Source organism: Lonchura striata, chromosome 22 (assembly GCF_046129695.1).
Source record: "Lonchura striata isolate bLonStr1 chromosome 22, bLonStr1.mat, whole genome shotgun sequence".
In the NCBI taxonomy this organism is placed as follows: Eukaryota; Metazoa; Chordata; class Aves; order Passeriformes; family Estrildidae; genus Lonchura; species Lonchura striata.
Genome location: NC_134624.1, coordinates 4,621,852 through 4,647,063, shown reverse-complemented (window position 1 = coordinate 4,647,063; position 25,212 = coordinate 4,621,852). Strand labels below are relative to the sequence as shown.

Here is a 25,212-nt window from a genome sequence, read left to right as displayed (position 1 = left end):
GCAGAAACCAGCTGCAGTTTAATGGCTGCTCCTGGGGAAGGCTGTGGTGGACTGGGCTCGAAGCAGCATTTTTATATTTCAGGGTCAAGAGCCGAGGCACAGACAGGAATTGTTACTAACCAGTGACAATGGAGCAGTCCCCACAGCCCAGTGCAGGCACACCGTGGTCCTGAGCTGGGCACAGCCCCAGCCCTGCCTCAGTGCTGTCCAGTGGCAGCAGCACTTTCTGCTCCCTACCTGATTTGTGGATGGGGACCCCACTGGGCTCCTCTGGCCAGGGCTGGTCCCTCCAGTCCTGGCAGCATTGCTCTTTCCCCTCCCACATGAGCAGGAAGTGGGGGCTGGGGAGCTCCTGGCTCTGCCCTGCCTGAGGCTGCAGAGCCAGACACGCTCCTGTGGGGCTCCAGAGCAGAAGCCCCAGACCTTTGGCATGACAGATGTGCAAGGCAGTGTCAGTACACGAAGAACAGCACGTCCTGCCCGAATGCTCCCATGGGAAATTCCCTCACAACCGAGCAGCACTGCTGGAAGCACTCCCCGTGTCCCTGTGAGCCCCAGAGGCCTTTCTGACAGCAAACACCTCAGCCAGACAGGACACCACAGCTGCGCCCAGTCTGTCACCCAGGCATGGGGACGCTGGGTGGGCAGGCAGCAGGAGGGGATTCATTGAAGGAGCCCCAGCTGGGGGCTGAGAAGCCCCCGGGGAGCTGCAGGATGCTGAGGCTCCCGGGCGTGGGGAGGGCAGTGCTGGTCGTGCTGCCGAGGGGCTGTTCACAGGGGCATGAGCAGCAATGGAACAGCCCGGGAGCGGGGCCACGCCTCCCGGGCCGGCCTAGGCGCTGTGGAAGATGCGGATGCGCTGGGCGATGTCCTGGCGGCACAGGGGACACGAGTGCAGCCGCTCGCAGCAGCCCTGGCAGCAGCAGACGTGGCCACAGGGCAGGAAAATCATCTGGGGCTGGGGAACAGACAGAGGGGACACGGAGAGTGCTGCTGTCCCTGAACACTGCTCCAGCACGGGGGGGAGCTGAGGATCACCCGTGGGGGTCTCAGCGTGGGGGGCAGAGCCCCACACCCCAATCTCCATCTCCCCTGGGTGTGCGGGGCCTGGGCTGTGCCGAGCAGGACACGATGGGACACGGGGATGGGACACGGGGCAGGACACGGGGGGGCCGGGCTGAGCAGCCCCGTGAGTGCTTCCCACGGCTGGTGGGTGCAGCTCAACAAGGTCCGGCCCAAGCCCTGTCCGTCCCTGCCCTGCTCTTCTCTCCCTCCATCCCTGCTGTGATGCCCAGCCCGGCTGTGCCTGGGAGCTGGTGGGATGAGCACCCGGGCACTGCCATGGCCGGGCTGGGCACACAGAGCTGGGGCTGCGCTGGATCCCGCCCTCCCTCCGCCCGCTGCTCCAGCCCCGGGCTGTGCCGGCTCTCACCTCCTGCTCCATGCACACAACGCACTCCGACTTCTTCTCGTCCCACGGTGGGGCCGTGGGGACCGCGGGGCCCGGGGGCTCCTCCAGGGGAGCGCTGGGCTCTGGGGCTGCAGGGACCCCGGTGTCCTCTGCCCTCCGCAGCTCTGCAACCACAGCCAGCTGTGAGTCCCCTGAGTGCTGCCCATTGCCCACCGCAGCTCTGCCTCCCCTCCTCACACACCCACAGGAGGTGTCTGACCCACAGAGCTCCCTGCTCCAGGCTCAGGGACCTGCTGAGAGTGTAAAATGTGGCAGGAAAGAACTGAGGGTACCTGGGATGGTCGTGGCCACAGCCAGGATCTCCTGAGCCCGCCTGAGGATGGCACGCTGCAGACCAGCCTCTGTCACACCGAGCTGCAGGGCAAGAGAAGGGTGTTGGCCCCAGAGGCACAGCAGGCTGATGCCCCCAGGGGAACAGTGAAAACTCCTGGGCATTGCTGGCAAGATGTGTCCATGCCAAGGAAAGCCCCTCTGCCAGGCACGAGGAATTCCCCGGTGCTATTTCTACTACAGAGAGGCATCTGAGGATGTCGGAAGATGGAGCCAGGCTGTGGCTCACCCTGCAGGTCTTTGGAAAAGCCACTGCCCACAGGGACAGGCAGAGCAGCCCAGGCACTGTCCTTGTGGGGAGGTGACACAGCCAGACCCGCCAGGCACAGCTGGATTCTGAGCAAGGACGGGGACAATCCCTGCTGCTGCTGCCCCACACTGACTCTGCTGCCTCGTACCTTCTCCAGGTCACTGGTGCTCATGGTGCTGAGCGTTTCCAGGGATATTCGGTGGTGAGCGAAGATGGGCACGTACTGCTCAGCAGAGAGCTCCAGCAGCAGGGTCACCAGCTGCTGCTCCAAACCCTTCTCCTGCAAAACACGGAATGAGCTCGCAGACTGTGCCCCTGAGGTCAGGCAGCAGCAGGGCTGGGGCTGTGCTCATCCCATGCCTGCCCTGCTCTAGTTGTGCTGCATCCCAAACACACCAAAGCCTGGAAGCCCAACACCTGGAGCAGCTCTGGCCCCAGGTGTTTTATGGGCATACTTCAAAATGTTGAGGTCTGGGAATCATTGAATATCCCGAGCTGGACAGGTCACACCAGGATCATCCAATTCAACTCCTGTCCCTGCCCAGACCCCCAAAATCCCACCCTGGGCATCCCTGGCAGCGCTGGCCAAAGGCTCCTGGAGCTCTGGCAGCCTCGGGGCCGTGCCCATTCCCTGGGCAGCCTGGGCAGTGCCAGCACCTCTGGGGGAAGAACCTTTCCTGCTCTCCAGCCTGAGCTGCCCTGGCCCAGCTCCAGCTGTGCCCTGGCTCCTGTCCCTGTCCCAGGGCAGAGCTGGAGCTGCCCCAGGGAGGAGCTGCAGTCCCAGTGAGCTCCCCTCACACATGAAACAATGCCTTTGGCAATCCATGTCTGCAGCAGCCCCTGCTTTGCCAGCTCAAGCCAATCTGCAGCACAGGCAGAGCTCAGATCCATCTCCTTGTGCCCACCCTTTATGCCCAGCATGAAGTCCTGGCTCACACCATCAGGGGCAGGAATGGGCAGGAGTTGCTGCACTCAGTCATGTGTGAAGGGGAATTTGGGGAGCCAAGCAGAGTCCTTTGGGTGCTCAGCTAGAACAAGAAGCCCTGCCTGGAAGGTTCTTGAGTTTTCTGTTCCTGACCAGCAGTCTGGGGCTGAGACAGCAGCTCCTGCTGGGAACAGCTGAGGTGTTGGCTCCAGAGGGACCTGGGCAGCTCCATCCCCTCCACAGGCAGGAATGAGGGAGCTCAGAGCACCATGGGCAGCACTGGATCTGTGTGAGGGGCCTGTGACCTGCTCCCAGCCTTAGCTCAGGGGGCTGTCCTCGCTCCCCCCAGAGCAAAGCAGAGCACAGTGGGAGCAGGAACAGCAGCAGCACCTGGAGTTTCAGGGAGAGGGGCTTCTGGTTCAGCAGGCGCTGGTACTGGATCAGCCAGTAGTTCTCCTGCTTGGTTTCACTCTTTGCCTCCATTTCCAGCTGAAAAACAAACTCATTCATTCAGCAGCCCGAGGGAACACAGCCAGGGGGTTTCAGGGATGGGTGTGCAGGAAGGAACCCCCAGCCTGGGCAGAGCAGGGCCCAGCCAGAGCACTGTGATGGGGGTCAAACAGGATTTCTGGCTCCTGCAGGTTGGGCCCACTTTGACCCCACTCACACCCAGTCCAGGGCTGTGCATCTCCCTGCTCCCTTTGCCACAGGTCCTGTGGCCTGGTCTCCTGAGGCTCAGGAGGGTCTGCAGATCTTCAGGATTGCAAGACCACAACTCCCATCCCTTGTGCCCATCCTGCTGACCACTCCCTTCCCAGCAGGGTCACTGGGGGAGATGATGGTGCCCATGCTGCACCAGGGAGTGCTGCTGTGCCCCCCAGGTTCTCGTTACATCTTCCTGGGGCTAAACTGGCTCCTGGATCTGGACACAGCCCTGCTCTGCTCCCTTCAGTCCCACACTGAGCCATGGACTCTCCCTGCAGCCAACCCAAATGCTTCCTCATCCAAAGCACTTCATGAGGGGCTTCATTACCAGGATTTGTTGCAGTTCTTCCTCCCTTTGCTTCTTCTCCTTGAGCAGCTGCTGCAGGAGGCAGCCGAGCGCCCGGCGCTGCTCCGTGACCGCCTCCTGCAACAGGAGAGCTCTGGCAGCCACAGCCCCACACTGCTGCCACCCTGTCCCCTTCCCAGCAAAGCCCCTGCCAGACCTACACCAGTCCCCGTGGCTGTGCCACCCCTGTGCCCCAAGCTCAGATCCTCTCCTAGCAGCTGGCAGGGCAGAACCAGCTGAACCTGCTCCCTCAGCCTGCACTGCCACTCTGAGCAGCCCCAGCCCACCCTGCCTGCAGCAGCTCCTCCTCACTCCATCAGAAGTTCAGGCAAAAGTATTCATGGTACCCTCCTTAGAATCATGGAATCTTAGACTGGTTTGGGTTGGAAGGGACCTTAAAGCCCATCTGGTTCCACCCCCTGCCATGGGCAGGGAGACCTACTGTCCCAGGTTGCTCCAAACCCATCCAACTGAGAAAAGACCACCTGAAAGTAGGTCTGGAATCCTGCAGGTAAACAGGACAGATGAGGTCCCCATGCCTTTGGGATGCTTCCTTTCCCTGGGGTCTCACCCCAAGCACACCAGGCCAAGGCCAGGCATCCCTGCAGCCACTCCTTGGCAGTGGAGGGTTAAGTGGCTCAGGAATGTCCCATCATGTGGCATCTCTGCAGCTTCAGTCCCAGCTCATCCATATCTGAGCAGAGGCCAGTGGCCACCAGCCACAGGGACTCCAGATGCCCATGGAGAGCAGAGGCCAGTGGCCACCAGCCACAGGGACTCCAGATGCCCATGGACAGAGGGACAAGGATTCTGTAACACCCTTGAAGTCTGGGAAACCTTCATTGATCACGGAATCCCAGACTAGTTTGGTTGGAAGGGACCTTAAAACCCATCTTGTTCCACCCCCTACCATGGGCAGGGACACCTTCCACTGTCCCAGGGGTCTGCAATGCCTGTCCAGCCTGTGATCAGCACCTGGACCCTGCACAGGACAAGGCCCCTGGTTAACAGAGGAACAGCTGCCCCTCCCAGGCCAGCCCCACCTCCAGGTGACCAGAGCTGCCCTGCCCTGACAGAGGCAGGAAGCATCAGCACCTCCTCGGAGGCAGAGGGACAACTGATGACAGGAGGAGCTGGTCCAGCCCTAGCAGGGGCCCTTTGGGGTGCACAGCACCAAGGGCAGGGGGATCCAAACAGATCCAGGTGTCCAGGCCTTGTTCCTTGGCTCCTGGTGCTGAAGCTGCAGCTGGGTACCTGGGCAGAGCCCTGCAGCTCCTGTGCTCACCAGGTCACTCCTGGTCTGCCCTGCATGAACTCTGGGTGGTCCCCACCCTCTGCCCTCCAACAGCACAGAGTGACACAGAGCAGCTGTGTGAGTCCAGGTAGCACAACCCAAACCTCACAGCTGAAGGATCCAGGACAGGGCTGGGAGGCACTGCTGCCTGAAGCCAGCACTTACCACTGCTCTGTGACTGCCCTGGCTGGTTTTGGGCTGACTAAACAGTGACCTGCCACTGATTTTGGGCCGACTAAACAGGTGACCTGACCTGGCACATGGCACACAGAAGAAAACAACTGATGCAAATCATCACAAAACAAAACTTAAAGCCAAGCTGCTGAAGCTAAACCTGGTACTCCTCAATGTGTGACTGCTGATGATACCAAAACACAACACAATGTAAGAGGACATGCAATGCACAGCAGGCAGGTGTTTCTGGGACAGCCAACAACTGGATTGCAAAATCCTTCCCCACCCAGCACACCTGGAACTGCCCATCCCTACTAGGGCTTCTCTGTCTCTCTGCTGAGAAGGCCTGGGGATGTTTAGGAGCAGCAGACATTTCCCACATTCCCAGGACACAGAGAGGTTGGTGTGTCCTGTGCAGAAGGAACTTCTGACTGAGCATAAAACCATCTGGAAACTGCCAGGAGCAAGGGAAGCAAGTGGAGCAATCCCAGAGCAGGGAGGGTGGGGGCAGCCCCAGAGCCCCACGTACCTGCAGCATCTCTGTGTCCAGTTCTTGCCTCTTTAATTCCAGCTGTGTCAGCTGCAATAACTCTGTTTCTATTAATTTAATCTAAACAGAAAATGAAACATTTTTTACTGACATTTAAAATTACTTTAATTTACGCTCTTTTAAAATGAGGTCTGATTGGCAAGGGCAGCACTGCAGAGCACCCAGAGGTTGGGGGGGAACTGCTTGTGCCCTTTGGTGATGTGTGTGCTGAGGGTCCCTCTTCTTTTACCTGAGGAGCTGTGTCCCCCGACTCCACCTGTCTCTACTCTGAGCACCTCTGCTCAAGTCTGGAACCTCACTCTGCAATCAGTTTGTGCACCCAAACCTTTTGCAGCCACTCTGGAATGCAGAGCCAAGGTCCCCCCAGCAGCATGGCTCAAACCTCAGACTCCTGGGACAGTGCCCTGGTTTCCAGGTGCTCCAGCAATCCCAGAACAACACCTGCTCTTTCAGGTCGTGCAACTGAGACACAGAGAGGTGAAATGAGTTGCCCAAGGTCCCAGAGCAAAGCCAAGATGAGACCCCAGCTCAACCCTCTGCCATGCCACCAACTGTCCCCAGGCCACACTGCTCCTGCTGACCCCAGGGCTCTGCCTCTGCAGCACGGGGTAGGAAGGGTCCCAAGGGTGAAAGGTCCAACCTTGGCCTCAAGGAACAAATTCCCTTTGTTCACAGAGCAAGAGGGAGCAAAATGCAGGCCCCTTATGGTGAAGTCAGGCAATGATGGGGAACTGCCACGCAGGTCACAGGCTTCCAGCAGATTGGTCGCTGGGCACTCAAAATATCCAAGTCCTCAAGTTTATCCATCAAATCCTGAACTGAGACTTTTCTTCTGTGTCAGATCAGGAGAGGGAAGATTCTGGAGCACTGTGCCAGAAACCAGCAACCCTCCTTCCTGAATCCACCACTGCTGCCTTCCCACCTTCCTTCATCATCCCCTGTCACTTTGCCATCATCCCCTGCCACTTTTCCATCATCCTGCATCATCCCCTGCCACTTTCTCCACCAGCTCTTCCTCCTAACTACGTCACTGCACCTTCTGCGGGATGGAGCTCAGAAAGGCAGGCTGAGAATGGGAAAGAAAAGGTGAACTTATGGCACAAGGTGCAGCTCTAATGTGCTGGATGGAGATGCAGTGGGCTCATGTGGAAGCAGCAGCCCTGCCAAGTACACAGCCTGAAGGAAATCAGAGGTGCAACTGCAGATCACCCCCGGAGCCAGTGCAGGTCTGTCCTCCAGTGCTGAGGTGACTGAAGGAGTGGCAATGCCACCACCTCCAGGAATCAAAAACTTGCTTTGACACTGCCTCCCTCAGAGCTGGGAGACTGGAGTGTAACCAACACTTCCAACTCTCTTTTCCAGAGCTCTCAGCAGCACCAGAGCTCTCCATGTCCTCAGCCCCTGCTCTGTGCTCACAGCACTTTGTTCTTCCTCCCAGGGTCTCATCAAACAGCAGGATGAGCTGAGGAGCCGGTTGCTCTTTCCTCTGTTGCTGACTCACCTGGTTCCTGATCTGCCTGTGCATAAGATCCTTCTTCACCTGGAGAGCTTCAAAGGCAGTTTTCTGGATCTCAATCTGAGGGACAGACAAAATCCTGCTTAGTGAAGTGGTTGGTACAGTTGCTGAAGGGCTCAGAGGCTGCTGCTTTGCAGGGACTCAAGCACCCTGAGTGGTGCTTGCTATGAGCAACAATGTCCTGAAACACAACTGAGAGCCCAACAGGTAAAGCCCACCCTGGAGACACATAGAGAAATATTAATGTTATTCAAACATTCATCTGGAATGCTCTGTGTGACCCCACCTCTCCTTTTCAGCAGCACTGAGTAGCCAGCCTGTGCTGCAGGGCACAGCTGCCCAGCACTTCTGAGAACAAACTTTGAAAATCCTTCTCCCAAGTCCCCCAGGAAACCTGGCAAAAGACAGGACCTCTGTCTCAAAATCCCCTCTTAATCATTGTGTCAGTTTTGCTTCCCATGGTCTGTGCTATAGTCTTTTCTGAAAATTTGCTGCCTAGATAAAATAATTTTTTCAACCACCCAAGTTAGTTTGTCAGAATAGCAGGTATTTTCAAAGTTTAGCAAGTAGTGTTAAATAAAATCACTTCTGCATGCAGCCCAGGCCAGCCACTGCTGCTGCTGTGACCTGCTCTGGATCCTGCTCTCCCTCAATCCCCATGACCAGTTTGCTCCTTTGCCTACCTGCTGCAAGATCTGACTGACAGCTTTGTTCTGATCCAGCTGCTGCCAAGCCAGGATTTGCTGGAACTTCTGATCCATCTCAGCTAGGCTGCAAAGAGATGGATGTGCCATGGAGTTACTGCTGGGTCTGGGACTCAGAGGAAAAGCAGGCAATGGGGAATGCAGGAGGAGGAATTTCTTAGTGAATGGGGGAAGAGTAGTGGCACTGTACAGCTGAAGGCCACAAATTTAACACCTCCTTCCCTAAACCCAAAACAAACCTGCACCACAGGCTCCTGTGGCCCTGTTGAGCAGGTCACAGGTTCACAAGGCTGTTTTTGGTCAGTGACAGATGTTGCCAGATTAAAATTTCTCATCTTGTAAACAGTGAGCCAGGATGCCCTCGGTTTGTGCAGCAACACTTGTGTGCTACTTATGCACACACAGCACCCTTGAGGCAGCCTGGGAGGTGAAGGGAGCAGCTCTGGGCTACATTCTAGCACTGAAGTGCCTCAAAATACAGGAATACTACTGGTCTAACTTCATCCTTCATATCAGCAGAATGTATAAGGCAAAGTAAATGGTACAAAAAAGTGACAGTTCCCCCAAAGTGTGATTAATATGCAAATTGTAGACGTTAGAAGGTGGTTCATTTAAGGGACTCTGACAGTTTAATTTGCACTATACTGTGCTGTTACAGCTGCATTCCACCAGCTCCAGGGGTTCCTGGTGTACGTATGGGAATTGCACTGCTGAAAGAAAGGGATTTCACACCAGCACCACCAGCCCCAGACACCCCCTGCACCTGGAGCAGGCCTGGCTGACGAGGTCCTCCCGACGAGACTCAGAGGTCATTTGGAGGAGCTTGTTCTTGTAGGTCTCAGCCAGCATCTGCTGCATGGCAGCTGGGGACAGAGGGGCTGTCAGTGCCTGCCTGGCCTGGGTGTGCAGAACAGGACTCACCCACCACTGCTGCTGCAGTCACTGCAACCAACAGTGGCTCCTCTCTCATTGCTCTTGCTCTTTCCATTTCACTGATTCCAGAGCACACCCACCCACCTGAGCACTGTGGCTCCTTATTGGGAAAAGAGCTGAGCAAACTCCACTCTGCCTGTGGCTAAACCTCTTCAGTACTAAGAGAAGTCCAGTCCCTGCTTACCAACCCTGAGACCACAGAATCTACTGGGAAATAGGAAGGGACCCACAGAGATCACCCAGCCCAGCCCTGTCCCTGCCCAGACCCCCAAAATCCCACCCTGGGCATCCCTGGCAGCGCTGGCCAAAGGCTCCTGGAGCTCTGGCAGCCTCGGGGCCGTGCCCATTCCCTGGGCAGTGCCAGCACCTCTGGGGGAAGAACCTTTCCTGCTCTCCAGCCTGAGCTGCCCTGGCCCAGCTCCAGCCATTCCCTGGCTCCTGTCCCTGTCCCAGAGCAGAGAGGAACTTGGGCTCTGCCAGTCTTGGGGGAACTTGAAGCTGTTTCCTCTTCTGTTGTCCCTTGTTCCCTGGGAGCAGAGCCTGACCCCCATTTGGATACACCCTTGTTTCAGGGAATTGTAGAGAGTGAGGAAGCCCCCAGAGCCTCTTCTTCTCTAGGCTGAGCCCCTTCAGCTGCTCCTAGTGCTCCAAACCCTTCACCTCGTCTCCCCAGAGACCTGTCTGGACTTACAGGCCACTTCCCTCCTGCGCAGCTGCTCCGTCTCCTCCTGGGTTATTGCCATCAGCTGTTCCATCCTGATTCTGCCAACAAACAATTCAGCCACTCCTTCAAAAGATCCCTTTTTCACTACCCACCCAGCTCAGAGTCTCAAGGCTGGGCAGGTTCACCCTGCTCAGGAAAGCTGGGCTTATCAGAGACACCAAAGCTCCACGGTTTTTTTTGGTGAAGAATCTCTAAGTTTTATCAGAGACAACATTTGCTCAAAACCACAGGGACAGAGGCTTTAGACAAGGAAATTGATTTTTCTGAGACACAGAACATCAACACAACATGCACATGCTGTCCCCAAACAGTGCCAGACCCTTCCCTGGCTTTCCTTTTTGCTGAGGCTGGATGAGCCTTGCACAGCTGGCCCAAGTGAGCAGTGCCACTGCAGGCAGCAGCCTGGCCTCCCTCCTCACCACCCCTGTCCTTGTTGCAGCACATTCTCCCCACCATTTACCAGCTCAGGAGCTGCTGTGGCTGGGAACAGTGTGACAAACAACTGGATGCTGTTCAACCAGTTTACTGGGCCACAGCACAGCTGGCTGATGGGAGGGAGCAGCTCACAGACAGGGCAGAGCTGGGGACAGTGACTTTTGGTGGCAGAGTTAGCTCAGAGTGTTGGCTTAATTGCAGATTTGCTTTTCACATACTCCTCCTGGCCTGAATATGTTGCTGGAACATCTCCATAACTGCCTTGCTTGCCAGCAGATGGAAGATCTCTGTTGGTCCTTGACTTTGGAATACAGAGTTTTGTTCCCAAACTCATTGTTTAGGACTATTCAAAGATGAAAAAGAGGTAAAATCACCCTGTCACTGGGTGTGCCAGACTGGGTAGGACCAGGCACACTGAGTCCAGTGTCTTGCTTCCAACAGTGACCAGAGCCGGGTGCAGGTATGAGATGAACCTCACCTGGCTTAGGGTGGATTCAGACTGGTGACTCTGAAAGGAAGCTCCCAGTCCTCTTCCCAGCTTCTGACCCCTTTTCCAGACAAGTTTATTTCAGAGACTCACCTCTCATTCTCCAAGGACTTCAAAATGTCTGAACTTCGTTTTTGCCTAAAAAAAAAAAAGATATACCAAAAGGCTTTCATCAAGCTGAGTAGAATATCCTGGTCCCCCAGAGGGCAGAATCACAGAGTCACAGAATATCCTGACTTGGAAGGGTCCCAAAAGGATCATCCAGCTCCAAGCCCTGCACAGGACAACCCCAAAAATCCCCCCATGTGCCTGAGAGAAAACAAGTTTGCTGTCAGGCACAGCAGAGCAGCTTTCAGCAGGCTGGGCATCTCCCATCAGCACCTGCTCACATGGAGACCCAGCATACACAGACAGGGGCACCTTAAGACCTCAAATTTACACCTTCCATGAGGAATTTGAATTTCTTCCATAGCACTGCAAAATCCCAACATTACACAGCTGTAACGGTTTTTTAAATATGCAAATTCCATGTATTTTAAATGCATTTTTGGCAGTCCAGGAGCTAAGTTCCTCCAGACATCGATCCTGACCAGGTCCAAAACACTCAGGGGTGAAATGAACTGCTCAAAACAACATGACATAAAAAAAAAAGAATCAGAAAAAGACCCCCTGGACCTCACCTCTGGTTATCCTCCAGTAGCTTCTGGATCCGGCTGGCAATGCCCTGCTCTGTGTCCTTCAGCTGCTGCAGCAGCTTCAGCCTCTCCTCCTCCAAACAGCGCTGGTGCTTCGACAGACCCTGCTCCAGCCTCTGCTGCTCCTGCCCAGAGCAGAGGAAACCAGGAGAAGGTGGTGGGTTTGGGGAAGGCAGTGAGTGCCCTGGAAGGGCCCTGCCCAGCACACCCACCTCCCTCACTGTCTGCAGGATCTCATCCTTGTGGCTGCCGAGCTGCTGCACCAGCAGGGCCTGTTCTCGCTGGCCCATGTTCAGGCGTCGCTCAAATTCCAGCTTCTCCTGCGTTTTTCTTTCCTGAGAGGAACCAGAAGAAAGATGAATGGCAGGAATCTCCTTCCCCAGCAAAAACATATTCTGGAAAAAGGTAAAGCAAGGGACAGGAGTCCCTTACAGAGAAGAAGGGAAGCTAAATGGCAAACAGGAGGCTTGTCTCAGGGAGGGGAATGTTCTCTCCTTAGGAACCCAAAACCTGGGAAGGAGAAGCTGCTGCTTCCTTCGTAACAGTCTCCAAAGCCTTTCATGTCATGGAGCTGAATTCCCTGGGCATCTACTGATACCAAACCAGCCAATATAAACACATGGAGGGAAGCCCAAAATGCAGGTTGGGTTCAGCTCCACATGGCACAGGCGTCCCTTGTCTGAAGGAAGCAGCCAGCTCTGAGCAGCTCGAGCAAAAGGCACTGGGGAACTGCAAGGCAGGAGCTGGCGGCTGCTTCAAAGTGAGCCTTGCAGAGGGGAGGAGACAGAGGCCAGGGAAACAAAAAGAGCAAACTAAAAGAGCAGCCAGGTGAGCAGAATGAGAAACAAAATAAAAATATGGAAAACACAAACCAGAAGCAGACCCATGCTGCAGACAAGGCAGTTGCAGGAGTTGATCCTTACCTTCCTCTTCTCATAATCCAAGAATTTGTTCTGAAAAATAAGCAATATCAGCAATTATTCTCAGAAGTACTTTTGTGTAGATATTATTACTCCCCAGTACAACCTCCCCTAACTGAATAAAGACATCACTGAAAGACACAGGAATATAGGCCCAAAGTCCAGTCACTCAGGGGAAAGGCATTGACTCTGCACTTGCCAAAGAGCACAGGAATTAGCACAATTATTGGCCCAGCCTCCCCTTTCCCAGGTAGGGCTGACATGTCTAGCACTTGGCTGAGAAGCACAAGGTTCTTCTACAGTTTGCTGTCCCTTCAAAAACACACTGCACACTCCATGTCCCTCTGTCACCCGTCCCTTGGCTCCATCACTGCTTTCAAGGATGGAGACAATTCCTTGGGATGTATCTTCCAGGAGTAAGTGTGGTGACACACCAACCCCAGCTCAGGAAGATGAGCCACCCTTGCACACACTGTGCCTGGCTGCTCCCTCAATCCCAAAAGACACAACTCATGGAGGGGAAGGTGATGAGGGATGATGTGCCAAGTGCTGTGAGATGCTTTGGTGGAGCACAGAGACAAATCCCAAACCCTCTGGTGCAGGGAAGCCTCACCTGCCACTCACTCTCCTCCTCCAGGTACTTCTGCACTGTCCTGTCCACCCCATCCACTGAAGTTCCTCCTCCATCGCTCTCCAGCGTGGGGAGCAGGTACTGTGAGGGAGGGTAGTATGCAATTCCACACTCTGGAAGGCACCAGACACAAAATAAGAACATTTGAGGCTCAAAGACCACCTTGGAACCATGACTGTCAGCTGGCTGGTGTGTGAGACTGCTTCCAGCTGTGCTCCCTCTGCCCACACACCAAGGAATGCCTGGCAGGGCTCCTCCAGATGAGGCAGGATGGACAAGGAGCTCTGGGAGCAGGTGGGGCCACTCCATCCCCACCAGGACAAGGATCTGTTCAGACAGAAACACATCTTGCATACAGGTGCAGGCTTGGTGACTTCTGCAGGGTTGCAGATGTTACTGCCCAGATCAAAATAAGTTCTGACTTGTCCTGTTTTTTTCAGGGAATATCCCAATGTCTAGCAAGGCACTTTCCCTGCATAAAACCTCCACCAAAATTCCCTGTCTGTATTAAACAGTGTCTACAAACTCCCAATATATTATCTGTGAGTTTGAGTTTTCCATCTGTTTTCACCATTCCCCAAACAATCTGCAGGGCCCAGATCCTTCCCTAGAGAAAATGAGGGCAGCAGGGACCTTGAGTGACTCCTGAGTCTCTCTCCTTGTCCCAAAGCAGTGACAGCTGGACAATGCCTAATCCTCCCACAAGAGAAAATCAAAATAACCACAGGAGATGCACTGACCTCTTATGGCCACTGAGACAGCCCGACCCAGCCACTCCGATTTTTAACAAACGACTCTACATTCCAGTGTGGCAGGGCTCAGGGAAGGACTCCTGTTGTGCTGTTTGCCAAGTACAGGTGTGCAGGGCATCAGCAACCACCCCAAGCAGAGCCCACACAATGTCTGTTCTTCAGAAAGGCCATCTCTGGGCACAGCCCAGGTGCTCCTGGCTTACCCTTGCAGAGGAACTGCTGGATGGCCTCTGTGCCCGCACTGCAGATGTCAGGGGGTGGGTAGGTCATGGCAGAGGCATCCAGGGTCAGCGTCTCCAAAACAGAACACACAGAGCTCCAGGTTATTCTGAGTCCAGCTACAGTTCTCCTTGCAGCTCCCCAAAATCTTACTTAATGTTACCCTAAATCCTAACATAAATATGAAGCTGTATTAAATCCCTGCTGGGTGTCTGGCACCTTTCAGAAGTAACTCCACTATCCCTTATTTGGAAGTTTTTGAGCTGGCCATTCACTGAACATTCCCCTCATGGGGGCACTGGCACTTCATATTTAGGTACCAGAGGTCAGAGCACTCCTCATCTACAGACATTCCCTACTCTGTGTCAGGAGTTCCCTTCAGCATGGAAGCAGGGGTGATATCAGGACATGGAGAGGAGGAAGCTAATGCTGCATTTTTAGGGAAGGGCATAGCAGGAGGGCCTAGAAAGGAACCATTTTACCAAGCACAGGGGGCAAAGCTGCATAGATGCCTCAACTCAGGCTGTCCTCATAAGAAGTGAAGCAAAATGTTGTGTGTCAGACAGAGAGCATTTATTCACACCTTCGTGCTGGTGTATGAGCCAACCCTGTTGCCTCACACTGCACCATTTACTACTGACAGGTTTGGCAGCCAGAAGGCAATAAATCCATAAAAATCTTGCTTCTGAATGTGCACTTCAGAGAGCCATAAACACACAAAAGCTGACAACAAGTTGGAGATCTACCAGGGTGACAGAAGCACGATTTGTGCTCTTAAAGACAGCCCTGGCAGGTAAAATCCAGGGGTTTACTCTCTGGGGATCACTTTTGTCATGATTAAATGACAAAATGATCAGAATTAAATGACAAAATTATTAGATTAAATGGTAAAAATTATCGGAAAAGACCAGAGCAGAGACAGAAAAACCATTTTGGACAGTGTGAACAGCCCTGTTACAATGCCCTGCAGTGCATTCTGCCCAGACCCCAATCATTCCCCTCATGGGCTGGATTTATTCCCAGCTGAGGGAAGCAGGCTGGGAAGGGCTGCCCCAGGGCTGGTACCTGCAGGGTGCGGGCGTGGGCCAGCAGCCGGGGCAGCTCCTGCAGCTGGTTCCCGCTGACATCCAGAGCCCGCAGGCTCCGCAGGCCGCTCACGCTCCCGGGCAGCTCCCTCAGCTTGTTCCCTGCAGGGACAGAAAGCCAGCTAAAACCATGGAGCCACAGAATTCACTGAATTCACAGAATCACTGGGTTGGAAGAGACCTTCTAGATCAAGTCCAACCCAGCCCCAACCCCTCACCTAAACCCTGGCACCCAGTGCCAGATCCAGGCTTGTTTTAAACACACCCAGGGATGGTGACTCCACCACCACCCCAGGAAGCCATTTCAGAACTTTATTACCCTTTCTGTAAAAGATTTTTTCCTATTATCCAACCTATATTTCCCTTGGTGCAGCTTGAGACTGTGTGCTCTGGTTCTGTCAGTGCTGCCTGGAGAAAGAGCCCAACCCCACCTGAGCACAGCCACCTTCCAGGAGCTGCACAGAGTGACAAGGTCACCTGAGTCTCCTTTGCAACCTTCCCAAACAGGAGCAAGCAAGGTTATCTGTTCCAACACCAATCCATAACCACATGTACAGCTCATTTCCATGGGGATGCGGCTGTGCCAGGTCACACAGGGACTCAAAGGATGTCACTGCCCACCAAGGGCAATTTGGGATCCACATCTCCTTCTCAGCTGAGGTCATTGCTGCAGGCTGGATCTGTGTCTTTATCAGGAGAATATTTGTAACATGGGATGTTCCTCCCTTGGCCTAAGTCCCAGGGATGGGAGGAAGGGGACTGAGTGTGAGATTGCACACCCCAGGCTCAGAGCCCAGGTGCTGCAGACAGACAATGACCTGAGATGCCCTTCCAAGCTCCTCACCCTCCATTGCCTTCCCTGTTTCAGCAACAGCTCCACATAACTAAATCTCCTTTGTCTCCCAGGTTTATGGCACTGCATAGCTGGAGAATGTGCAGGAGTCTGGAAAAGAGGTGTGACCTTTGTGTTTGGGCTGTGCAAGGCTGGTGGGGATACACAGCCTCACAGGAGCCAGCTCTGGGTCTTGGGGAACTCAACTGTAATTTGGTTTATCTGGCTGAGTGCTCTGCTTGCTTTACGGGAGGGCTTGAGGCTGATGCATTTTCTGCTTAGATAACTTCTCTTGCCTTGCCAACTATTTGAATTCAAACCTGCCTTGTGTTCTTCCTCAGCATTCAGAGTGTAAACCATGTGGTGCTTGTCTTGATTGAAAGGAATAATTACTAATGCAGCTCAACATGACCAGATAATAAATGTGCTTTGCCCAGAGCAATCCCGTTCCATACCTTTCACATTGAGGACCTGGAGCTGTGCAAGGTCTCCTATAGATTGTGGAAGGCTTTTTAAAAGATTCTTTTCAAGGTTTAGGACCTAAAGTATTAACAGAAAAGAGATTCAAAATATTCATCCAAGCCTCATGTCTTCTACAAATCTGTGCTGCTGGGACTTTTAAGTCCAGAAGTACAATTGAAATTGATTGTAGATAACACTTTCAGGGTGAAGAAAAAAATGTATATTCCACCAGCCCTAGATAAAGAGTATGCCAAGCTACCAGGGGCAGTAAGGATCCCTGCTCACTATCAACATTTGGTGCTGGATCCAGATTCAGGAACTGGGAATTGGAGTGTCCAGGGCAGCCCTCCCCAACTCCAGCTCTCATCTAAAGCTGTCCCCTGAACAGAGAGACCCTGAGCATGCCCTTAGACACTGCTCTGGGCTCTCAATGTAACCACCCCAGGGACAACAGCAAAACCTGAATGTTTGGGGAGAGCAAATGCTCAGAGCATCTGCATGGCTGTGGGAGATACTTGGGCTGCACTAAGCTGGAGAACATAACCAAGCCTGGCTTTTCCTGCTCTTCTGCTGCTTTCCTCCTTCTTTTTCACACCCTGTACAGGCACCTGGGGTGCAGCTGCAATTTTTTTACCTGAAGAGCTGTCAGCTGACCAATATCAGCAGGAAGTGATGCCAGTTGGTTGTCATGCAGATCCAGAACCTGGAAAAGCAGATGATGTCACCAAACAAGGTTGGAAGCAAAAGTCATGAATTACCTCACAATGAAAATGACTTTGCTTCCTATGGGACTTTGAAAAGCAGCTCACGTTTTCCAGGGGATGCAGGTAATTAATTCTTGGAGGTCTTTTGGAAATTCAGGCATCAGTAACAATCAAGAGACAAGGGAGAGCAGTGACACTGACGGAGCTGTCCCACAAAACTGGAGGAGCCAACTGGATAAATCATCCCCTTGGAACCAGGCTGGCAGAAGGAATTTCTGCAGGATCAATATGCTGAACTGCTCTTTTGAAGATTAACTGCTCCAACAGCAGTGCAGGGAGAGGGCAGGACTAGGCCTGGAGACCTCCCTCCCTCCATGTGGGCTGCTGAAATTACTCTGCCTCTTGGGGAATCCCCCCTGTCACACCCATCACCAGCTTCCTTCCCATGCCAGTGACCCTCCAGAGCACGGGAGAAATGGATCTACCCCATAACACACCCAGCTCTGCCTGACCACCACCACCAGTGAGGCTGCTGAGGGGGAAACTGTGGGATTCTGCAGGGGATAAATGAGTTGTGGGACTGATGGTGATGTGACATAAACCACACAGTGACTGCTGTCTGTCAGCCTGGGAGCTGAACCCACAAAAGGCAGGTGTCACACCTTGGTTCTGATTCCTGGCAAAGCCAGCCAGCCAGAAGGGATTTACTTGGGCTGGTGTTTTAATGCAGCTTAAATCCAAGGAAAATAGGCTGCAGTTGAACTGTTAAGAATCACAATTACCTTCACAGTTATGAGACTCAGGAGGTTGCAGGACTTCGGAACTAAGGATGTCAGATTATTGGTATGAATAATCAGCACCTGGGGAGGAAAAGTCCCATTGTCACATAAAAACAAGAGACTCCAGAACAAGCACTTTTGTTGAGATTGAACAGGGGAGGCTGTATAAGAACTCAATACCTTATTCAGTATCATATAAAACAATGCAGTAGGAAATAGATTGTCAGAGAAGGTCCAACATTTTATGTGAGATCTAAACCAGAGCCCAGCTCCTCACATGAGAAATACCCTTAGATGTCCCCAGACAGGAACAGCCACCTCTTCTTTCCTGGCAGAAGTTAACTTTAAAAAACACAGCCAGGACTGATCTGACTCAAACTGCTCTCTATGTAGTATCACACAGGTAGGCAAATTCCTGACAAGAAAATTCCTTCTGGACCACCATAAAACAATCATACAGTCATATCAAACATGACAACAACATTTAAGCATATTAATAGAGCTATTTAATAATTTCTGATTACAACATTACCTTTTTTTGCAAGACCTTGCAGGTTGCAAAGACCCCATAAGGAACCTAAAAACAATAAAAAAATAGTCATGTCAGACTTCTCTTTTAAGCAGTTCTACAATGTCCACCTGTAAAGCGTGAACAGCTTGACTGAAAATAAAAGTGATGCTTAAAATCACTGCCCTTTGATTTTGGCCTAGTACTTCCCAGGGAGCTTCCATTTAAACAGCTTCCAGTGGCTCTCCATGACACAGCAGTGTCACAGAACAGGCTGAGGCTCAGGCAGGACTTCAAGCTTTGTGTGATTTAATATTCCCTGTGCAGATGAGCCCAGGCAAAGGTTCAGTTTAATCATCACTGAAATGCATCCTGTGGTTTGGCAACCTCACGACCACACTGCAGTGTGCTGAGAAAGGTGAGCACCAGGCAGGACAGAGTGTCCCTGATGTGCCAGGAGAGGGACAGGCAGACCAAGGAGATGCCAGTTCAGCCCCTGCCAGGCACAGCTGGGCACTGTGATCTTCCCTGCAGCACAGAACCAGCAGCAGCCAGACTCCTGGCCATGGTTAATTGTGAAACCAAACTGATGTCTCACTTCATTTATTGAAACAACAATGAAAATGAACAGTAAGGCAGTTTTATGGTCCAAAAGGAGCTGCTGGGCCTCCCAGATTAGCTGTGGCCCTGAGTGGAGCTGGCTGGGTGGATCCTCTGTCTGCCACCCTGCACACCCAGGCTGTCCCACACAGCCTGCAAACCCACACAGAGCTGCTGTTGGCTCCTGAGCTTGGAACATCCCAAAGTCTCAGCAGGCAGCTCTGCTCACACTGCACAGCAGGCAGCTCTTCTTTCCAGGATGGTCTCAAATCCCCCCACTTTGCTTGGCAAGGGCATCCTGTATTCAGGATCAATATTGTAGAAGCATGAGACAAGGAATAAAAATTAAAAGTGACATAGAAATGGGATTTTGCCTGAGGCTGGCCTGACTGCCAGCAGGAAAATCTGTGACTGGGTGCCTGGCACTCCGTCACTGCCTGCCCACACACCAGCAGACAGATTGTCATTTAGTTGGTTTAGAAGCCAAGCTGGGAGTGAGACTTCCATCCTTACCCAGCAACTTGGAAGCAGGACTGGGATTTTCACTTACATAGAAAAACAACCATGGGTGGCAGACTGTGTAGCTCTAAGATTAGAAATACTCAGCCTTTGGCAAACCAACTCTCTCAGGATCAGCAAAATTAAGCCATGAGGTCCCAAACTAGGGTCAAACAAGGTACTGGTGGAGGGTATGAGACCACTCTGCCCTTCTAAAGGATTACCAGGTCAGAAATGGTGTTGAAGCATGAGACACGATAGGAAAACTCCCACCACAAAAACAGAGAAGAAGCCCCCAGCTGAAAGCCAGAGCTCAAGAGATAGAGGAAAAGGTGGACCAGCAACAATTTCTGTCTCAAGGCTCACAGGCATGAGAGTAAATCTGACAGCTGGTACCAAGAAGCAGACAGAGAATCAGAGCTGTGAGTGAAGACTGGAAATTGTAGAGGACATACCTCTGAGAGCTCACATCTGGATATGTCAAGGGTGTCATCAGCACCAGCTTCTTTTGCCTGGAGAGGGAAGAAACACATCCAGAGAATCAGACCATGCAGAAATACAGCACCTCTTGCTGCATCTTGCCCAGAGAGTTTGTGGACTCCCCATCCCTGGAAGTGTCCAAGGCCAGTCTGGATGGGGCTTGGATCAGCCTGGGACAGGGAAAGGTGTCCCTGCCCATGGCAGGGGTGACACTGGATGGGCTTTAAGGTCCCTTCCATCCAAACCAGTCTGGTTCTGTTCCAAAGTATTTTCCATGTTCAAATCAAGTCCATGCAATGCAGCTGCTAAAAGCGATGAACCTGGACAGACACCACTCACCCATGTACCCAAAGCCACATCTAGACACCTCTGGTTCACTTCCAGGGATGGTGACCCCCCACCACTGTCCTGGGCAGTCTGTTGCAATGCCTGACAATGCTTTTCAGGAAAAAAAGTCCCAATATCCACCCTGAGCCTGCCCTGGCCCAGCCTGGGGCTGTTCCCTCTCCTCCTGTCCCTGTTCCTGGAGCAGAGCCCAACACCCCGGGCTGTCCCCTCCTGTCAGGAGTTGTGCAGAGCAACAAGGTTCCCCCTGAGCTCCTTTTTCATCCCCTGAGCCCCTTTCCAGCTCCCCCAGCCCCTCCTCATCCCTTCCCCAGGAGATTCCCTGTGCCAGAGCATCCTAGTGAAATCCTACTCCAGGGAAACAAACAGCAACATCTAATGAGTTAATCCTCAGAGTGACAGGAAGATCAGAATAATGGGAAGCAAAAGAGAGGCACAAGGTAAGGCAGATGTGATAGAAGTCACAAGTTCCCTGGAAGGAAAAACAAACTGGGAGATCTGTAAGGGCAAAGGGGCATGGAGGAGAAAGGAGAGATGGGATCCCACCTGCAGGCTGGCAGGAGGTGGGGTGAGATGGAGGATGATGCCCCAAGGAACCACACAGAGAGGGATGGAAGGGGATGTGGGGGTGGGAGGGCAAAGGCAGATAGGGGGGAAGAAATTTCCTGAGGAACCTTAGGAATAAAGCCTGCTCTCTCAGTGGGATCAGGAACATGATTACTGCTCATGGAACATGGTTACTGGTCATGCAGGGATATACCAAATCACACGGAGCCAGGAGCAGGCACAGAGGACAGAAATGACCCTGGCAGTGCTTACCAGGCACATCTGGCACCCAAGGACCAGGCACAGAGGACAGAAATGACCCTGGCAGTGTTTACCAGGCACATCTGGAACCCAAGGACCAGGCACAGAGGACAGAAATGACCCTGGCAGTGCTTACCAGGCACATTTGGTACCCAAGGACCAGGCACAGAGGACAGAAATGACCCTGGCAGTGCTTACCAGGCACATTTGGTACCCAAGGACCAGTCACAGAGGACAGAAATGACCCTGGCAGTGCTTACCAGGCACATTTGGTACTCGAGGCGCTTCCGAGCATCATCGCTGGGTTTCTTCTTCCTGGAGAAGAGAGGCATCTTCAGTCCTGACTCTGCCTCTGTCCAGGGGCACAGATGGTCACTGCAGAGAGAGGCTGAGGGATCCTGGGGTCTGTGTTTGCTGCAAAGCCTGGGCTGCAGAACTGGGACCTAACGAGTTGGAAGGGAAATTAAAAAGAAAATAATTGTGTCAGCAAATGTCTTTGTTTAGCTGGATCACACAGGCAGTTCCAGCACAGGGAAGTACAAACATGAGGCACTCAAACCCTGCTGTGGTCTTACAGGGGTTGGTTGTCTGGGTCAGCCCTGGGATAGGCACAGAGGAAGGCTGCTGAGGGATCAGAGAAATGCAGGGTCCACTCCAGGAATTAAAAACTAAAAAGCTGTATCACGAAATCAAGCACCAGGGATAAACCCCAAACTATTTAAACTCAAAGTCAATTCTAGCACAATTACAAAGAACTGAGAGCAAGGATTCCAGCTGGTTCAAGCGTGAGGGAAGAGAAGTTGAACCTGAGGGAGGAAAGGTTGGGTGCAGGAAGATGCCTGCTGGAATCAGGAGTGCAGGTGGTTGAAGGGAACAGACACCAGGCAGCTCTGGGACAGGGCTCTGACGCAGCAGGGGAGAAAAAGGAGCTGCTGGCAGGTTTTGATGGAAAGGCAGAGAGCTGTGGCTGGACAAGGAATGGGGAGAGCAGCTGCTAACGAGGTGGTACCAGTGGGGATGCTGGAAAAGAGATGGGGCCAGTTGGGCCATGACATCAAGGAGAAAAAGGGGTTTATCTGTGGCTGCACAGGACCAGGGGGCACAAATGGGCAAAGCAGAAAGAGCCTGAGCTGGGGCTGCACCTGGACAGGGACTCCAGAGGGACCTGGCTGGGAGGTGAGACTGGGAGTTAGAGAAGGGCAGGAGGGCAACAGCGAGCCCTGAATGGGCAGTAACATTTAAAACACTTGCAGTGACTTTTTAAAACACTGCTTACAATTCCTAAGCAATTACAAATCAGCACAAAAGAGGCACTGCTTCACCAGTGGAGCAGCAACTGGCACAGCTACACTCAGGGCTCAGGGGTTGCACATAAAATGTTCTCTGCCAGCTTTGTCTGCAAACTGGCCTCAAAGGCTCCTGAGGAGGAGGTACTGACAGGATCCAGCCAGGGATGTTCCCTGAGCAGGGAGAGCTCTTCCAAAAACTCTGTCAAATCTTTACAGAGATAAATCTCAGTGTGAAAGTAACATAATTCAGTATAATTCATCTCTCTTGCTTTCACCGCAGGAACAAGGAGGCAGAGCACCCTGAGTCACTGTCCTGCTGTCACAGCACTCACTGGGACAAGCCATGGGCCACGGCAGGAGGTGGCTACAAACTCATCTCCAGCAGTTCTGTGGCTCTGTCCCTGCCAGCCCAATTTCTGCCTCTTTAACCAGGTCACACTGTTATTGATTATTAATTATTGAAATGCTGCTCTGACCTAGCTCCCAGGGGGGAAGGTGACAGCCAGAACTCAAATTGAACAAGAAGGGAAGCTGACTGTCAGGGAAACACAGGGCAGAATCAAGGGCAAGACATCAGAGGCACAAACAAAAGGAGATTTCAAGATAAGAAAGCAGAAGGCAAAAGTGCCTTAAAATACAGGTGCAATAAAATATCCTTGAATGGATGACCATGTTCAACTCTGCTGAACATTTCTGCATCCCCTTGTCCCACTACACTTTTCCCTATTCCAGCCAGATCTCATTGGTCATGGGGACAGTGGGAAATCATCACTTTTCACCCAAGGAAATGGATAAAGATGTGAAGGTTGAAGGGCAGACAGTGAACAGGAAAATAATTGTTCCAGGCATCACAAGATGAAGGATCAGAGACTTGTTAAATGGATTGAACAGCTTTCAAAAGTGGAAATTTGCTTTAGTGAAGACACATCAAACTCAGCAGCCAGGAATGAAAAAGGCCCTTGGCATGTGACCATTATATGATGTAATTTTAATTTTTATTTATTAAATTACTGAAATAACTGCCTGTAAGTGCCCAGGCCAGCAGCCACCCTGCAGGCAGTGAGCACCCACAGACCCCAAATCCTGATCCCCCTGCTCCCTGCAGGCAGTGAGCACCCACAGACCCCAAATCCTGATCCCCCTGCTCCCTGCAGGCAGTGAGCACCCACAGACTCCAAGTCCTGATCCCCCTGCTCCCTGCAGACACCAGCTCTGCCTGAGGAGTAGCCACACACTCAGGAAGAGCACAGCAATGTTTTCTGGGTGTTTCCCAGTCTGCAGCTGTTGGGGTGATGACAGCAAAAGAAAATCAAACATTTCATTTTACTAACTGTAATTCAAACACAACAACACAGCTCTGGGAGCAGCCTCAGTTTTCAAAACATTCTGGACACCATAAATCCATTTGGGCACTGTAATGAGACAAGGTGAGGGTGTGGAAAGAAGAGATGTTTTATTTAGTCTGGGAAAACACACCCAGGAGCACAGTGAGGCAGCAGTGAGCCAGCGTCTGGGTGGGCTCCTGAAGATGCTGCCTGGCCCTGGGGACAGAGGTGTCACCAGGCAGCCACAGGCTGCCCTGGCTGTCCGACAGGCTGCCACAGCCAGCCCTGCAGGCACTGGAACAGGCCCAGAGCAGGCAGCAGCTGAACGGCAGCTCTGGAATTCGTTGTCCTGCTTCGTCTGCTCTCTGTGCTGGAGCTGCCACAGCCTCAGCCTGCCCTGGCAATGCCTGGAACGAATCTCCGCTTGTCTTCACCAGGGCTCAGCCTCTCAGTCCTTCCTTTCCCTCACCATCACTACTCTTCTCTTCTTCTCTCTGGATCCCCCTCCCAGGGTTACACAACTTCCAAGCTCCTCATCTTCTTTACCCTTCCCTCATCCATTACCGCGCCGTTCCATGCCCGAGTGCCCAGAACCTCGGAAGGATGGAGGGCTGAGTCGACCCTGTCGGGATTTTGGCTCGCAGCCCTCGGGCAGCGGCCCGACACCTGGGGAGAGCAGCGACAGTGAGCGAGGGCAGCGCCCGCTCCGCGCGGACACGGCGCAGCTCCGGGCGCCGCCTGCTCCGGAGCCCTTCCGAGGAGCACCCGCGGTGCCCGGTGCCGGCCCGGCGCAGCCCCAGCGCCCCACAGTGAGTCCCACAGCGGGTCTCACAGCGGATCCCACAGCGGGCTCCACAGCGGGTCCCACAGCGGGTCCTACAGCAAGTGCCACAGCGGGTCCCACAGCGAGTCCCACAGCGGGTCCCACAGCGGGTCCCACAGCGAGTTCCACAGCGGGTCCCACAGCGGGTCCCACAGCGGGTCCCTCAGTGGGTCTCACAGCGGGTCCCACAGCGGGTCCCTCAGTGGGTCTCACAGCGGGTCCCACAGCGGGTCCTACAGCAAGTGCCACAGCGGGCTCCACAGCAAGTGCCACAGCGGGTCCTACAGCAAGTGTCACAGCGGGTCCCACAGCGGGTCTCACAGCGGGTCCCACAGCGGGCCCCACAGCGGGTCCCACAGCGGGTCCCACAGCAAGTGCCACAGCGGGTCCTACAGCAAGTGTCACAGCGGGTCCCACAGCGGCCCCCACAGCGAGTCCCACAGCGAGTCCCACTAGCGGGTCCCACAGCGGGCTCCACAGTGAGTCCCACAGCGGGCCCCCCAGCGGGCCTCACAGCGGGCCCCACAGCGGGTCCCACAGCGAATCCCCCCGCCCAGCCCCGCTCACCGCTCGGCGCCGCCATCGCCGCCTCACCGCCGCCTCACGTGACCAGC

The 25,212-nt window shown here is 53.5% G+C and overlaps 1 protein-coding gene across 5 annotated transcripts; it reads right to left on the bottom strand.

Moving 5' to 3' along the window:
- On the bottom strand, positions 1–25,212 carry LRSAM1 (leucine rich repeat and sterile alpha motif containing 1). Of its 5 annotated transcripts, XM_077787844.1 has the most exons (25): positions 25,166–25,212; positions 21,422–21,604; positions 19,985–20,041; positions 18,456–18,500; positions 17,927–18,004; positions 17,075–17,143; positions 16,434–16,518; positions 15,127–15,248; positions 14,046–14,136; positions 13,073–13,203; positions 12,463–12,492; positions 11,752–11,874; positions 11,525–11,664; positions 10,938–10,982; positions 9,890–9,960; positions 9,029–9,128; positions 8,245–8,332; positions 7,547–7,621; positions 6,025–6,105; positions 4,010–4,105; positions 3,367–3,465; positions 2,200–2,331; positions 1,744–1,825; positions 1,433–1,575; positions 1–958 (listed from the first exon to the last, which is right to left on the bottom strand). In XM_077787844.1, the coding sequence occupies exons 2-25, from the start codon at positions 21,491–21,493 to the stop codon at positions 833–835; spliced, it is 2,181 nt and encodes a 726-aa protein (XP_077643970.1). In that variant the 5' UTR covers positions 21,494–21,604; positions 25,166–25,212; the 3' UTR covers positions 1–832. The 5 variants fall into 5 exon arrangements, with proteins under 5 accessions (XP_077643970.1, XP_077643968.1, XP_077643969.1 ...); XM_077787842.1 differs by having other exon boundaries at positions 1–1,575; XM_077787843.1 differs by lacking the exons at positions 6,025–6,105; positions 25,166–25,212 and having other exon boundaries at positions 21,422–21,599.